This window comes from Chelonoidis abingdonii, chromosome 25, assembly GCF_003597395.2.
Source record: "Chelonoidis abingdonii isolate Lonesome George chromosome 25, CheloAbing_2.0, whole genome shotgun sequence".
Classification (NCBI taxonomy): domain Eukaryota; kingdom Metazoa; phylum Chordata; order Testudines; family Testudinidae; genus Chelonoidis; species Chelonoidis abingdonii.
Genome location: NC_133793.1, coordinates 18,531,469 through 18,548,964, shown reverse-complemented (window position 1 = coordinate 18,548,964; position 17,496 = coordinate 18,531,469). Strand labels below are relative to the sequence as shown.

At 45.8% G+C, this 17,496-nt stretch overlaps 1 protein-coding gene across 1 annotated transcript; it reads left to right on the top strand.

The window, feature by feature from the left end:
* The first annotated feature begins 12,928 nt into the window (after positions 1–12,928).
* Positions 12,929–13,900, top strand: LOC116836590 (olfactory receptor 10A4-like). The gene has a single exon (XM_032800284.1). The coding sequence runs from the start codon at positions 12,929–12,931 to the stop codon at positions 13,898–13,900; it is 972 nt and encodes a 323-aa protein (XP_032656175.1).
* The last annotated feature ends 3,596 nt before the right edge of the window (positions 13,901–17,496 follow it).

Below are 17,496 nucleotides of genomic sequence, written 5' to 3'. Positions count from 1 at the left end.
TTCATATCCTCGTAGGGGGGAAAACGCCAACGAATTCCACCACAGTAGAATTAATTTCAAAAAGGGCAACTACACAAAAAAATGAGGAAGCTAGTTAAATGTAAATTAAAAGGAACAGTCACAAGGGTAAAATCCCTGCAAAGTGAATGGAGATTAGTCAAAAACATAACAGGCTCAAACTAAATGTATACACACACACAAAACCAACACCATGGCTAAAACAGCAGAGTAAAAGAAGTGATTAGAGGCAAAAAGGAATCTTTAAAAATTGGAAGTCAAAACTTACTGAGGAAGATGGAAAGGACAATAAACTCTGGCAAGTCATGTGTAAAAGTATAATAAAGCAGGCCAAGAAAAAATATGAAGAGCTACTAGCTAAAGACACAAAAACTAACAGCATTTTTTTTAAGTACAACAGAAGCAAGAAGCCTGCCAACCAATGATTGGGGCAATCAACATGATAAAGGAGCATTCAAGGAAGATAAGAGAATTACAGAGAAGCTGTCTTCACGGCAGAGGTTGTGAGGGAGATTCCTACACTTGAGCCATTCATTTTAATGACATATCTGAGGAACTGTTCCAGACTGAGGTGTTAAGAGAGGAGGTTTTGGAACAAATCAATACATAAACCAGACCAGATGGTATTCATCCAAGAGTTCTGAAGGAACTCAGATATGAAATTTTAGAACTTCTAACTATGATATATAACCTAGCCCTTAAATGAGCCTCTGTACCAGATGACTGGAGGGTAGCAAATGCAATGCCAAATTTTATAAACGTCTCCAGCAGCGATCCCGGCAATTACAGGTAGTAAGCCTAATGTCAGCACCAGGTAAATTGGTTGAAACTATCGAAAAAAACAGAAATATCAGATGTAAGCAATGTCGTTGTAGCCATGTCAGTCCCAGGATATTAGAGAAAAAAGGGTGGCTAGGTAATATCTTTTACTGGACCAACATCTCACACACACATTATAGAATCATCAGACACACAGATGAACACGATATGTTGGGGAAGCCAACACGGCTTTTGTAAAGGGAAATCATGCCTCACTAACCGATTAGAATTCTCTGAGGGGTCAAGAAGCATGTGAACGAGGGTGGTCCAGTGGGCGTAATGTACTTCGACTGCCAGAAAACCTTTGGCAAGGTTCCTCAGCCAAGGCTCTTAAGCAAAATAAGCATTCATGGGATAAGAGGGAAGGTCCTTTCATGGATCAGTAACTGGTCAAAAGACAGGAAAAAAAGAGAAGGAATAAATTGTCAATTTTCACAGTGGAGAGAGGTAGATAGCAGGGTCCCCGAGGATCTGTACTGGGGCCAGCACTGTTCAATATATTCATAAATGATCTAAAAAAAGTGGTAAGCAGTGAGAAGGGAAAGATTACAGATATTACAAATGTGACAAAGTTCCTCCTCTACCTTGGCGGTCTGCGGCTTATTGGCGGCTTTGTTCACCTCAGTGATCTTCCCCTCTTGTGGAACCCACAATCTGGGTCAGCTCCTCCTGTGTCTGATCAGGAGCTTGGGAGTTTGGGGGAACCCGGGCCTGCTTCTACTCCGGGTTCCAGCCCAGGCCCTGTGGATCACAGCTGTCTATGGCCTCCTGTAACAGCTGCATGACAGCTACAACTCCCTCGCTACTTCCCCATAGCCTCCTCCAAACACCTTCTTTATCTCACCACAGGACCTTCCTCCTTGGTGTGATAATGCTTGCCTCCTCAATCCTCCAGAAGTACACTCCTCACTCTCAGCTCCTTTGCTCTTGCTCCCAGCTCTCCACACACGCTCCTTCTCCTCTTGGTTCCTCCCTGCCTGACTGGAGTGAGCTCCTTTTAAACCCAGGTGCCCTGATTAGCCTGCCTTGATTGGCTGCAGGTGTTCTAATTAAAGTAGCTATCTCTACTGCCTTCTAGAAAGATCTTAATTGCTCCAGGTGCCTTGATTAACCAGGAGCAACTGCCATTTGTTACCAGGATACGAGGGAATATGTTTAGCCTGGGCGTCACATACTTATTTCTCAGTACTTTACTGTAGTCATCTGGCCTTGCCCCATCACATATCTCCCCCCTCTGCTCAACACCATAGGGTTGGGCAACTTGGGACGCCAGGCACTGTGCTCGTGAAAGACCATCAGCGTTTGCCGTGGTGGCATCCAGCCCTGTGCTGTAGGCAGAACTGGAATGGTGGAAGGACAAGACACCCTGGTGACCCTGCATTCTTTTCCTTATTTCTCTTCATCCACTGAAGGGTGTATGGTCAGTCACAAGAGTAAATCGCCGGCCTAAGAGGTAATAGCCGCAGCGTTTCCATCGCCCATTTGACAGGAAGGCATTCTCTCTCGACTACTGCATACTTCTGTTCTCTTGGAGCAACTTTCTGCTTAGGTAGAGGATCGGAGATGTTCTTCTGTCCAATCATTTGCGACAGAACTGCCCCCAACCCACCTCGGAAGCATCTGTTTGCAAAATAAATTCCTTGGTGAAGTCTCGGGACTAGAGGATGGGCTCATTACAGAGAGCTGTCCGAAGGTCTATGAATGCCCTCTTCCGCTGCGTCGGTCAACTTCACCATGTCTGGACCTCCGGCCTAACCAGTTCCGTTAGAGGATGCCCTACTGGTGAAGTGGGGAATAAAACTTTGTAGTAGCTACCACACCCAGGAACGCACGGACCTGCTTCTTTCGGGTCAGCGAGGCAGTTTGAATTGCCTCTAGTTATTAGTTTGGGCTTCACAATACCACTTCCTCAATATATCCCAGTACTTAGCCTCTGCCAGTCCTATGGCGCATTAGCAGAATTAGTGGTGAGCCAGCCCGCCTTAAGGTGCGTAGTACAGCCTCAACTTTCTCCAATGGGTTCCCAGTCTGGAGTATGGATGATGACTCATCTAGGTATGCGGCTGCATGACTAGTATGGGGGCGCAGCAGCTTATCCATGAGGCGCTGGATCGTAGCTGGGCCCATTTAGCCCTAAAAGGAGGACTTGTACTGGAATAGCGCTCCGGGGTGGAGAACGCGGTCTTTTCTTTAGCTTCTTTGGTCAGGGGAATCTGCCAATACCCTTTGTCAGATCCAGTGTAGTCAAGAATCGGGCACTACCCAGATCGCGTCAACCAGTCGTTGTCATGGTATGGGGTACACATCGAATTGGATACTTCATTCAGTCAGCGAAAGTCATTACAAAATCTCATGTACCATCAGTTTGGGCACTAGAACTATTGGACTGCACCACTGACTGTAGGATTCTTCAATACGCCTAATTCTAACATTTTCTTTACTTCAGCCCTGATTTCCTCTCTTTTGGCTGCTGGATTCGGTAGGATCTCCAGTGTTACCTGGGCTCCGGGAGTGTGCGGATATGGTGATAGTCTTAGTAGTCTGCCCCGTTTTGTAGAGAACACATCTTGATTGCGATTAATCATGTCAGCTGCCTCACCTTTTGATGGCGTCAAGTGGGGATATCCTCACTTGTCGTGTAAGTTATTCCTTCGGGGAAGGGTTCTCCGGGTGAACTAAGCATGCCTCTCGATCATGCCAAGGTTTTAGAAGATTGATATGGTAATTTTGCTCAGGTTTCCTGCGGCCTGGCTGCTGCACCTTATAGTTTACCCTCCCACGGCTTCAATCACTTCGTAGTCCCTGCCACTGGGCCAACAGCTTGCTTCTGCTGTGGCACCAGCCATTACTCGATCCCCGGTTGGAACGTCGAAGCTTTGCTTGGTGGTTATAATGGGTTCGTTGGGTCTCCTGTGCTTTCTCCACGTGTTTCTTGTACAATGGGTGTAACTCGAGCTATCCAATCCCTCATCTGTAGTACATGCTCAACTACGTTCTTCCGGATTTGCTCCTCTTCCCAGTTCTCTGGCTATATCCAATATGCGCCGGGATGGTGCCCATAATCTAGTTCGAATGGCGAGAAACCTGTGGAGGCCTGTGGACTTCCCGGATGGCAAACATGAGGTAAGCAATAGGATATCCCAGTCTTTTCCCATCCTGGCTCACCACTTTCCTGATCATGGCCTGGGGTCCTATTGAACCTCCACAAGCCGTCTGTTTGTGAATGGTATACAGAAGTCCGTAGGCTTGTACATGAGCAATGAACAGAGATCTTTCATCAACTTGGACACGAAAGGTGCTCCTTGATCAGTCAGTATCTCCTTGGGTAGCCCAACCCGGAAAAGATCTGTAGTAGCTCCTTAGCTATTGTCTTGGAAGCTGTGTTGCATAGGGGAACAGATCTCGCGGTACGCGGTTGCATAGCCTAGTACAATCAGAACATGTTGGTGACCCCGAGCTGTCTTCTCCAGGGCCCAATCAATCCATGGCTATGCATTCAAATGGTACCTCTGTTATTGGAAGAGGTATCAAAGGGGCCCGCAAGTGTGGGTGAGGCTATGTAGCTGACACTGTGGCCAAGAGGGTGCAGTGTCGCCTGACGTCTTCATGTACTCCTGCCAGAAGAACCTCCGCAGATCCTGGCCTGGGTTTCTCTACCCTAAGTGTCCTCCAAACAGGTGACTGTGGGCGAGGCTCAATATGGCTTTTTGATGTTTTGTGGCACCGGAAGTTGATGTATCTCCTGCTCCTGCATTTGCACCATACGTACAGGAGGTCTTTTCTCCGCTATAAGTAGGGTCCTGGACCCTGGACCTTCCCCTCCACTGGTCGTCCCATCTATCTCAGCCACCTCTTTTCTTGATGTTATCATATTCTGGAGTCCTCTGCCTGGTCCTCTCGAAAGTCTCTCTCCCAAGACTATACCTGCCTGAGTTCCCAGGGGCAGCTTCTGTTTCTGTCCAACAGCTCGATCACCATCATGGCGGGGCCAGCCTCCGGCTCACTTCTGTGTTGTAGTTTCTCTGATGGCTGCTCATGTCCATCGCCTACTAGCATGGTCTTCTGGCCCTGGGCAGGATCCGGTTTCCCAAGGCCTTCCGCCTTCCTTTCCTTTTTGTCTCCGGGCTTTTGGGGGCTGAGAATAGATCCTGAGAAAACTCTGAAAACATTGGGGGTTGACATTCCCAATAATGAGTCGCTGCCAAAAGGTTCCCATCTCCCTCCAGCCTCTCTGGGGGAGTAAATTATCAAACCCTGGATACTCCCTCCCAATGACTACAGGATATGGAGTGTTAGGAACTACGTCCACTGTCACCTCATGGGGTTCCCTGAACGCTCTATCTCACTGGGATGGTGGGGTAATGACTCATGGCCCCATGCACGCATGTCACTGCTACGCGTTGGCTTTGTAGCAGCTGGCTACTTTTACAGCGTCTACCCGATACAAGGTGATAGCACTCCCTGAGTCCACAAGCGCTGTAGTCTCCACTCCATTTATACTTCACCGGCCTGGTGTAGTTATGGGGCTAATGCGATGCCCGCGAGGTAGATAAGGGAGCATGGACTTGCCAATCCCTCAAGTGGCATTGCATAGGCTCCTCGTGCTGGACGACTGTGCTGCTATGTGTCCCCACTCCCCACATGCATAACATCTATGATTGTTTCTAATCATTCCCTATCATGTGGGTTAGGGGTTTGTCTTCAGGCGTTCCCCCACTCAGGCCAATCCCTTCCTTCTGGGGTCTTCACTGGCTTTTGGCCCCCCTCTTCCTCCACCTACGACTCCTCAGGGGTTTGGCTGCCCACCTTCCAGGGCTGGGTTGGGTGTTTGCTATGAAGGGGGCTTTCCGTGGGTAGTCAGGTCAATTCCCTGGATGTCATGTGTCTTTCTACCAGCATGATCATCTGCATCATAGGTGGACGGATCATTCTGACAACCCATTGCGGAGATCTGGTGGCAGTGCCCTCATGTACCGTCGAATGACCAAACCCCTTTTTTTTCCTAGTATCTTGTCGGACTCCGGGACTCGAGTGCAACACTTTCATGCAAGAGTATGAGGTCATACAGTTGGGACTGTAGCGTTTTGTCTTCCTGGTCCTCCACTCGTGATACCACTGGGCCCGCACGTGCAGTTGTTACTATCCAGATCTATCCAGGATCTCTGCTGTCAGTTGGGCGGTAGTCTGCTGCAGCCTTCTCAGGCCAGATGATGGGTAGGCTTCGTGGCCTCCCACATAGGAATGGACAAGGATGCAGCCACTGACCTCTAGGCATGGCCTCCTGTAGGGGTGTCCCTTCAAAGGCCAGAAGGTATGCCTCTACATCATCCTCCCGTCATTTCTGCAGCCAGTGCTGGCCCGTATGAGCTGCCTCCCATCATGGCCACGTTCAGCTCTGTAGGAGTCTTTACCTGGTTTACCAGTTCCCGCCAACCTATCGCTCAGTCTTGAGAAGCCTGGTCCATCAGCAGGCAATTAATTTCTTTCTGCAGCCGCCCGCCTCCTGTTGTGGTGGCTGCCTGGCACGGTAGCCTCTGCTCGCGTCGGTGTGCGTGTATCATGGCCCGCACTACATCATCCATTGAGGTGAAAAAAAATAAAACCCTATCCTTTTTTTTTTTTTAAAATCACACCTCCTGTTTTTTTCCAACATGCTGTGCACACCAAAGATCCCAACCCCTGACACCATCTTGTGACAAATTTCCTCCTCTACTTTGGTGGGTCCTGCGTTATTGGCGGATTTGTTCACCTCAGTGATCTTCCCCTCTTGTGGAACCCACAAATCTGGGTCAGTCCTCCTGTGTCTGATCAGGAGTTGGGAGGTTGGGGGAACCCAGGCCCACCCTTACTCCAGTTCCAGCCCAGGCCCTGTGGATCACAGCTGTCTATAGTGCCTTCCTGTAACAGCTGCATGACAGCTACAACTCCCTGGCTACTTTCCCAGGCCTTCTCCAAACACTTCTTTAACCTCACCAACAGGACCTTTTCTCCTGGTGTCTGATAACGCTTGGCCTCCTCATCCTCCCAGCAGTACACTCTCTCACTCTCAGCTCTGCTTCTTGCTCCAGCTCCTCACACAACTCTCCCTCTGGCTCCTCCTGCCTGACTGAGTGACGCTCTTTTTAAAAGCCAGCGTGCCCTGATTAAGCCTGCTTATTGGCTGCAGGTGTTCTAATTAAAGTAGCTATCTCTACTGCCTTGCTAGAAAGATCTTAATTGGCTCCAGGTGCCTTTATGAACCTGAGCCAACGCCATCTGGTTAGCAGGTCCTAGGATTTGTTAGCCTGGGGACTAACATTACCTTTTCCTCAACTTTAACCTGTAGCAGCTGGCCTTGCCCCATCACAAAAATTATGGCAAAGATTAATTAAGTCCAAAGCTGGACTGGAAGAGTTACAAAGGTCTCACAAAACGGGTTGAAGGTCATGTCAATGGCAGAAGAAATTCAGTGTTGATAAGTGAAAAGTAAACACATTGAAAAAAATAATCCCAGCTATCCATAAAACATAGGTGGAGTCTTAAATTAGCTGTACCACTTCAAAAAGAGATTTGGAGTCATGAGGATAAAATTCTGAAAACATCTGCTCAATGTGCAGCAGCAGTCAAGGAAGCTAACAGAATGTTGGGAATCATTAAGAAAGGGATAGATAATAAAACAGAAAATATTATAAAGCCAGTATATGAATCCACGGTGTGCCTAAACCTTGAATACTATGTGCAGTTTGTGTTACCTCATCTGAAATATATATAACAGGAAAGTGTGCAGAGAAGAGCAACAAAAATGATTAGGAAACAGGTTCCATATGAGAAGCGATTAAAAAGACTCGGGTTGTTCAGCTTGGAAAAGAGATGACTAAGGGGGATATGATAGAGGTCTATAAAATCATGAATGGTACGGAGAAAGTGAAGAGGGAAGTGTAATTTACCCCTTCACATAATAAAGAACCAGGGTTCACACAATGAAATTAATAGGCAGCAGGTTTAAAACAAACATAAGGAAGTATTTCACACAACCCCGCAGTCAACCTGTGGAACTCATTGCTAGTAGACGTTGTGAAGACCAAAATATAATTGGATTCAAAAAGTAATTAGATAAGATCATAGAGGGTAGGGTTAGGGTTAGGGTTAGGCTATTAACAAAGATGGTCAGGGACACAACCCCATGCTCTATGTGTCCCTAAACCTCTGACTGCCAGAAGCTGAGAGTGGATCACTCAATGATTATCCTCTTCTGTTCATTCCCTCTAAGCACCTAACATTGGGCACTTTTGGAAGATAGGATATTGGTCTAGATGGACCATTACTCTGACCCAGTATGGTCATTCTTATGACTCTAGAGGAGTTATGCCTGATTTACAATCAGATGAGTGAGAGGAGAATCATCCCCAGTGATGCCAATGAAATTATTCCTGATTTACCCTGCGGTGAATGAGAGGATAATCATCCCCATTGACTTCAGTGGAGTTACTCCTGATTTACAAAGGTGTGAGTGAGCAGAGAACCAGGCCACATCTATCGAGCATTGAACAAAGGGTAAAGTTACGCACTTCCCTCTCCACACATGCCCCATGATCCACTGCAGCAGCTCAGCAACAGGGAGAGACCACTGTGCACCATGGGAGATATAGTCTTTCCAGAGATGAAGGCCCATGGAGCAGAAAGAAAATGTGGGACTTGGAACTGCAGTTCCCATGGGATACCGCAGCGACTCTGACAGATACAGAGATCAGTGTCAACACAGGCCAAATCTACACAAAACATTCAGTTTTGGGTCAAGAAATTGAAATGTAACATTTTGATTCCAGAATGTAGAGATTCATCAGTTATTTTTGGGAAGGTGGGCTGGGGGCAGAAGGAGGTTAATGTCTTGTTCTTGTTCAGTGTAACTGAAGTTCCTTCACTTGATTTCCTCTTGATTGTGCATCAGCATAAGTGAGAATAAATTTGGGTCCACTGATTTTATTAGTTACTCCTAATTCACACTGTTGTGTTGAGAATCAAATCTCATGGTGTTCAGTGGAGTTGCTCCTCATTTACATCCGGATGAATGAGAGGAAAATATGGTCCATTGACTTCTGTGGAGTCACTCCAGATTAACACCAAGATAAGCCCCGGGAGAATCAGTCCCACTGAGTGCAAAAGGGATTACTCCTGATTTACATTGGGATGAGTGAGAGGAGACCTACACTCACTATAATTGTACACATGGGGTGAGTGAGAGAAAAATCTAGCCATACAGAAAGTTATTCAAATATTGAACTTTAGACTATAGACTTCAGTAGATTTATTTTTGCTGTGATCCCATAGGCTAGATCCTCAACTCGTGTAACTCTTGTTACTTCACTGAAATCACTATCTCGGTATCTGGCTGCCAGTCTGACTTCATGTGTTACTCCTGGAATACCCTCACATGTGATGGTGTTTTTTTTCCCCACAGAGTTAAAATTTCACCTGGTTCAGTTACCCATCCTGGACAAATATAAACTGATCAATCCTCACAGCAACTCACTACATTCCAATAGTATCATGAAAATATATTATTATCCCCATCTTATAGATAGGTCACCCTAAGCATAGACGTTAGCAGAGGACTCTCCCTTGTAAGACCCAGGAATTTTAAATCTCATTTCCAGTTTGCTGGCCTCCCAGGTGAGCATGACCGGCTATCACACCAAATATGCTCCCACTTGGATGACCGCTGAGTTGTTGGATCGGATCAGTATATAGGGAGAGGGGTCTATTCAGTTGCAGCTGCAAGTGACCTGTAGGACCCATAAGGGAACAAGACACTTTCAAATCTGGGGAGGGGGAAAAGGCTTTGTTCTGTCTGTTCTTTGTGAGTGCCGGAGACAGATCAAGAAAGCAAGCAATCCAACTCAATTAGATTTAGAAAGTAACAAAAAGGAAATGCGTTAACTTAGTTTTATTTTGGCTTGTGATTTTCCTTGTCTAGACGGAGGTTTATCCCTAGATTTGTAACTTTAAGGTTTTGCCTAGAGGGGAGATCCTCTATGTTCTTGAGTCTTTTGTTATTCTGTAAAATATTTACCATCCTGATTTTACAGTGGTGATTCTTTCACCATTTCTTTAATTAAAACTATTCTTTTAAGAACCTGATTAATTTTTCATTGTTTTAAGATCCAAGGGTTTGGTTCTGTGTTCATCTGTACCAATTGTTGAGGATATATTCTCAAGCCTCCCCAGGAAACGGGGTATAGGGGTTTGGGGGGATATTCAGGGAAGGTAGGGCTCCAAATGGCCCTCCCTAAATGTTTGTTTAAATCACTTGGTGGTGGCAGCATTATTTAATCCAAGGTATATGAGAGAAATTGTGCCTTGGGGAGTTTTTAACCTAAGCTGATAGAAATAAGCTTAGACGGTCTTTCATGCAGGTCCCCACATCTGTACCCTAGAGTTCAGAGTGGGGAGGGAACCCTGACACACTCCCATGAACCAGCTGCGGCAGATAAGAAAAAAACCTAGGTGAAGTCAAGATGAGAGAGAGACCAGGGAACGGAAAGAGTGCTGTGAAGCTGAAAGGAAGGACAGAAAAGATAATGTTGCTTTTGCTAGGCAAGAAACAGAGCGGATCATAAAAGTTATGGAGGATCAGACAGAGTTGCTCAAGTCTTTGATACAGCTGCAGACTGAGCAGATCCGAGTTCGAGTGCCTCTGCAGCAGATGCATAATTCTTTGCCAACTCTACCCCCCTCTATGCCCACACATTCCTTTTCATTTCACAGCACTTCTGAGTTTTCCCCATCACTCCACCCCCTCTCACAACTTGCACAATGATAGCTGGAGCTACACACAGTTGTGAGGTTTTACCCTTTTTAACAATAAATAAAGGCTAAGGTATTTAATGGCACAGCATTTTCATTCCGTGTTCTACAAAAGTGTATAGCAATCAATTCACTCTTGGGAACAGGTTCCTAAAGCATTGTGTTGCATGGATCTAGGGCCTCAAGAGTGTACATGGGTGCAACTGGGAAGCAACTGCAAAGCAGACATGTTACAGCCCCTCATTGTCAAAGCCTCTCTGATGTTAATAGCAGCCCTCTGGACTCCTCTGGCAGCCCTAGCATCTTGCTCTTCAAACTGTGCAGCCAAGCACTCTGCCTCATTTCCCACTTAGATTCACACAAATTATGCAAAAGGCAGCACGAGCTATGACCATGGGAATATTATCCTCGGTAATGTCTAGCCTGCCATTTAAACACCTCCAGCGAGCTTTCAAATGGCCAAAAGGCACATTCAACTACAATGTAGCACCTGTTCAGCCCATTGTTAAAATGTTCCTTGCTGCTGTCCAGGTGCCCTGTATAAGGTGTCATGAGCCAGGGCTGTAAAGGGTAAGCCGGGTCTCCTGGGATTACTATGGGCATTTCCATATCCCTCACTGTAAACTTGTGGTCTGGAAAGGAAGTCTCCACATGCAGCTTTCTGTACAGACCCCTGTTCCTGAAGATGCATTCATCATGCACCTTTCCAGGCCAGCCTGCATTGACGTCTATGAAATGTCCCTGGTGATCCACAAGCAGCTGAAACAGCATGGAGAAGTATCCCTTCCTACTGATGTATTCAGAGGCAAGGTGGTCTGGTGCTAAAATTGGACTGTGTGCCATCAATCGGCCTGCCCTAGTTAGGGAAACCCAGCTCTGCAAAGCCGTCTACTACTGCATGCACATTTCGCAGAGTCATGCAGCAGGATGTGATTTATTGCCCTGCACACTTGGAGTAATACAACTCCAACAGTGGACTTTCCTATTCCAAATTGATTTGCGACTGACCAGTAGCAGTCTGGATTCGCCAGCTTCCACACGATTGCAAGACACTTCTTGACTGAAAGGGCAGCTCTCAATCTGGTGGTTTTGCACCAAGGTCAGGGGCCAGCTCAGCACATAGCTCCATGAAGTTTGCTTTATGCATCCTAAAGTTCTGTACCCACTGGTAGTCATCCCCCACCTGCATGACAATGCGATCCCACCAATCAGTGCTTGTTTCTCTAGCCCAAAAGAAACACTCTACCGTATGCAGCTGCTCTGTGAATGCACAAAGCACTGATAAGTTGCTGCCATCCATATCACACTTGGGTGCCTGCGATTCATCCTCTGCTAACTTTGCGAGTAACTCTGAAAGTAATTATGCTGCCATGCATGAGGTCCTCATGACAGCTAACAGCGCACAGGAGAGAAGTGTGGGATCCATCCTCTCTCAGTGCAGATGCTGGCTCACACTACAAAAGACTGAAAGTTGTAAAAAACAGTGTGAAAGGAAGCCAGAGACCTTTAGAGAAGGTGGAACACAAAGCGGTGCATGACGGTACATTTTGCACTTCCCAGGATGCACCGTGCTCCGTTTCCGCACTCCCATAGCACCTGGTGACGGATGTTGTCACTAGGCACTGTGAGATACATACCCACAGTCCATTGCTCTCACTGTCGACAAAGATGCCCCCAAAGTGGCCCCGAACTGTCGACAGAGGGAGCAAATGTAGACACGCTTTGGCAACTTAGCTTTTGTCGATTTTTCCTTGGTGACATTAGTTTCATCGAAAAAACTTGCCAATGTAGACAAGCCCTTACACATTGGGGTAAAAATCAGCTCTCAGTGTGACAAGGCGGTGTGTTTGGCTTTACTTGTGAGTATGTACAGAAAGCTGTCAATAGTCTCAGAGCACTGTAAAGATGTTAAATACTGGAAGATAACAAGCCATTTTACAAGGTACCATTATCCTCATTTTACAGCTGTGGAAACTGGGGTACAGAACTACATGGCTTTCTCAAGGTCACGCTGAGTCAGGAATAGTACCTTGTTTTCTTGACTCCCAGATTTCACCCATAGCACTATATTACACAGCATAATGGGGGATAATTGCGGTACCAGGCCAGATGGGGGTGTGGGGTTACAGTATTTATAAACATGGTACTGGCAGGAAAAAGATACATAGAAAAGCAGAGATCCTGCAAAGCTCATCCATGACTACATTTAAACATCAACAAAATTAAATGACACCACATAACCTCAAATTGTCTTTTTAATGTCATATTTCATAGGTTATTTATTTAACTACATTTCTTGATAGAGTCCATGGCAGACACAGACTGGAGAAATCAAACGTTCAGCACAGAATTCATCCTCCTAGGATTTGGGAATCTCCCTCAACTGCAGATTCTTCTCTTTCTGCTGTTTATAGTGATCTACATTGTGACTATGATGGGGAACATCCTCATCATTGCACTAGTTATGGCTGATCAGTACCGTCACACTCCCATGTACTTCTTCCTGGGGAACTTGTCCTGCTTGGAAATCTGCTGTGCCTCAACCATCCTGCCCAGGATGCTGGATAGTTCCCTGACTGAGGACAGAACCATTTCTGTCCAGGTCTGTATTGCACAACTTGATTTCTTTCGTTCACTGGTAGCTGTGAAATGTTCTCTTTTATCAGTGATGTCTTATGATAGGTATTTAGCGATATGCAAACCACTGCAGCATGCAGCCCTTTTGAATGGCAGGCTCTGCTTCTGGTTGGCTGCTGGGTCTTGGGTAAGTGGTTTTGGGGCTTGCACCATCACTGAATGTTGGATATCACAAATTATTTTTTGTGGCCCCAATGAAATTGACCATTTCTTTTGTGATTACAACCCATTAGTAAAACTGTCCTGCAGTGACACCAGCCTGATGGCCCTTGTGACCTTCCTGTTCTCCTCCATACTAACACAGCTCCCCATTCTATTAACCCTGGCATCCTACATGCGTATCATCGCCACCATCCAGAGAATTCCTTCCACCACCGGGAGGCAAAAGGCATTTTCCACCGTCTCCTCCCACCTCATTGTGGTTACACTCTACCATGGGATGCTAATCTTTGTCTATCTGCTACCAGACACCAAGACACTGAAAGACCTGCACAAAGTGTTCTCTCTCTTCTACACTGTCCTGATTCCCTTGGTCAATCCCCTCATCTACAGTCTGAGAAGCAAAGAGGTCAAGGAGGCCTTGAGAAAAGCTGTTAGCGAGATTATGAATTTCAGGACAAATAGCAAACTATTTTATATGTAATAATTGTACGTTGCAATAAAATCAAGATAATGGGAGCTCATCTGATGGGGTGATGCTGTGAATCACTGCACGTGCCAGCAGCCCTTACTCATTAGAGCAGTTCTATTAAATACAATGAGACTCCTGGTGTGAGGAAGAGCTACTTGTCTGAATAAGGGCAGCAGGGCCAAGCAACCCCTGATTCATGTTTCTCTCTGCTGGGAATATCAATTAAAATGGGCTTGTTTGTCATAATGAGTTTTATTACTTATTATTATTGTTATTATTTAGCACAGAAGAGCTCTCTTTGTTTCTCTCTGAGGCCCTCATTCACACTTCCACGGGTTCCTAGAAATGAGAAATCAGAATGATTTGCTGTGTCACCTTCCCTTTCTTCAAAGCAGGGATCTTAATAGCTTCCCCCTCATGTGGCCACGTGAAGAGTAAGAGATTAAGATTCAGACTGGACTTTGAGTTTACTGGCCATGATACAACACTTTGCGTATCATGGTTTTGACTTTAGTGGGTTTACATCAGTGTAAAATCACAGGGACAGTTATGATTTGCTTCCACTGTCTGAGGGTGTGTGGAAATATTATGATAGGGAACAGCAGGGTAGCTGGAAATGAATCTAAAATAGGTGGTATCTGAGTGGCTTCCTTTCCTGTGAGTAGAATTAAATTGGTGCTAATGTGGGCAGAATCAATGCAACAGTAGTGTGAGTGGGAGGAGTATCAGACTCTATAATCACATTATCCAGGTAACCAACACTCATGGTGTGAGAAAATTGCCTACGGGATCAGGAAGAAGCAAATTCCCTTTCCCCCCACACCATGCAGTCTGGTTATATTCTCACTTATTTCAGTTTTACACCAGTGTAACTATGATGACTTCACTGGAGTTACTCCTAATTTACACCAGCATAAGTGAGAGGTTGATTTGACCATTGATTTCGGTAGAGGTACTCCTGATTGATATTTGGACAGGGCTGGTGCAACCATTTAGGCGAACTAGGCGGTTGCCTAGGGCGCCAAGATTTGGGGGCGCCAAAAAGCGCCCCCCAATTTTTTTTAAATGGTTGAGCATCCGCTGCTGCTTAGACAGAGAGGGAGTCTGAGCTGCTGGTGGCAGCCAGCAGCCCAGGGTGTCCCCTGGGTCAGGGCGCCGCCGGGGCAGCCGGCAGCCCAGGAGCACCCTGGGTCAGGGCGCTGCCGGAGGGGGTGGCAGGCAGCTCCCGTGGAGCTGCCACAGTGGTGCCTGCAGACGGTCGGCTGCTCGCGCGGTTCCGGTGGATCGCCCGCAGGCACCACTGCGGCAGCTCCACGGGAGCCGCAGGACCAGTGTGTGGGGCGGCGAAATTGCTGTCCACCTAGGGCATTCAAAACCCTAGTACCTGTCCTGTCTGGGTCTGTCAACCCTTCCCTTACCCTCCATTTCTAAGTTGAAATCCCTGTTTCCTATATAGTCTTCTGATTTTCTTTTCACATGGCCAAACCATCTATTCCAGGACTCCCTCAGGTTTTCTATAAGGTTTACCATCTTCACATTTCCCCTACTTCATTCATTGCACACATGGTCCCTCCATGTAACTCCAAGCACCCATCTTTACATTGTCATTTCCATTGTATTCAAAATCTGCTCCTGCCTGTTCCTCAGTACCCAGAATTAGGGTTCTCTGAAAGTGCAGGCCTAATTAACATCTTACAGATCTCACTTTTCAATTTGGTAGGTTTAGTGAAAATACAAATGCTCATATAAACAGGCATATAACGCCCACTCCAGAAAAAGCTTTTACTCCTGTGAATGTAGTAAACATGAATAGTTTATTGACATTAAGTGTGAGTACGGACTATTAGCATGAGTGTAAATCTGTCTGCAGGTTTGGGACTATGACGGGTTAGGTGACAGAAACCCTCTGGTATCTGCCACCTGATGTGCCACGACTACTTCTACCCCTGTGTCATAAACAGATGGTTAAAGGTTAATGACTCTTTTACCTGTAAAGGGTTAAAAAGTTCACCTAGCCTAGCTAACAGCTGACCAGAGGAACCAATGGGGGAACAAGATGTTTCAAAAGGAAAGAGGGAAATTTTTCCTTTGTTGAGAGTTTCAGTTTCAGCTGGAGTGGAAAAGATCAAGGAACCAGCCTCTTATCAGAGTAGTAAGTTTTAGAAAGGAATAAATAGGTTTATGTTTATTTCTTTGTAACCTGTCTTATGCAATTAGAGGTAGAATAAAATTTGGTATTTGGGTATTTTTTTGTGTGTAACTAAATTTGTGCCAAGAGAATATCTCTTGTTTTGAATCTGTTGTCTGGAGAGTAGCTGGTATGCTAATTTTCCAGAGAGCTTTTCTTTTACCTCTCTTTTCTTTAATTAAAAGCCTTTTTCTTATATCCGATTGATTTTTCTGGTTTTTAGATCCAAGGGGATTGATCTGGACTCACCAGGAGTTGATGGGAGAAAGGAGGGGGTGTTTAATTTCTCCTTCTTTTAAGATCCAAGGGTTGGATCGGTGTTGACCAGGACTTGGTGAAAAAGCTCTCAGGGCTCCGCAGGAGTGGAAGGTTTTTTGGAAAGAGAGTGAACCAGACACTGAAATTACTGATGGTGGAGTGATACCAGATCTAAGCTAGTAATTAGCTTAGAAGTGCCATGCAGGTCCCCACATCTGTACCCTAAAGTTCAGAGTGAGGGAGGAACCTTGACAGCCCTGTCTTCCCATCAGCCTGGGACCAGCACCCTGTCTTGCTGAGCCAGACACGCCATCTGCTCGAACAGACCAAGGGTCAGAATTATTTGCCCAAAGCTGCAGGTTACATGAAAGCAGTTACAGAAGTGTTCCTCTTTAACATTCAGATGCCCAACTCCCAATGGAGTCTAATCAAATAAATCCATTTGCTATAAGCTTATACAGGGTAAATATTATTGTCTCCCTCTATAACTGATAGAGAGATTGCAGGCTGTTCGCCACAGATATTAACATTCTCTGATTAATTAATAAGTAAAAAGTGAGTTTATAATACAGAAAGTAGGATTAAGTGGTTCCAGTAGTACAGACAAATCAAAACACAAGCAAAATAAAATAAAACGCAATCTATGTTATCAAACTGAATGCAGATAATCTCACCCTCAGAGATGCTTCAGAGATGCTAAATTCTTTCCCCTGGTTCAGTCTTGTTCCAGCTCAGGTGCTGGCTAGGGGTTCTCATGATGCGTCACTTTTCTGTTCCACCATTAATATTCTTTGCATGAGGCGGGAATCCTTTGTCCCTCTGGGTTCCCATCCCTCCTCACAATGGAAAAACACCAGGTTAAAGATGGATTCCAGTTCATGTGCCATTATCACATGTCACTGTAAGACCCAAGCCTTCATTCCTCCCAGTCTGGATCACAGGAAGGCTTGCCTACAAATAGAGCCATCTACAGTCAATTCTCCTGGTTAATAGGAGCCCTTAAGATTCCAAACCACCATTAATGGCCCACACTTTGCATAATTACAATAGGCCCTCAGAGTTATATTTCATATTTCTAGTTTCAGATACAAGAGTGATATCTTTGTACAAATAGGATGACCACACTCAGTAGACAATAAGCTTTGTAACAATACCTTTTGCA

Excerpts from the sequence above, each read along its gene's own strand:
- LOC116836590 (XM_032800284.1), top strand. The coding sequence starts at position 12,929 with ATGGCAGACACAGACTGGAGAAATCAAACGTTCAGCACAGAATTCATC.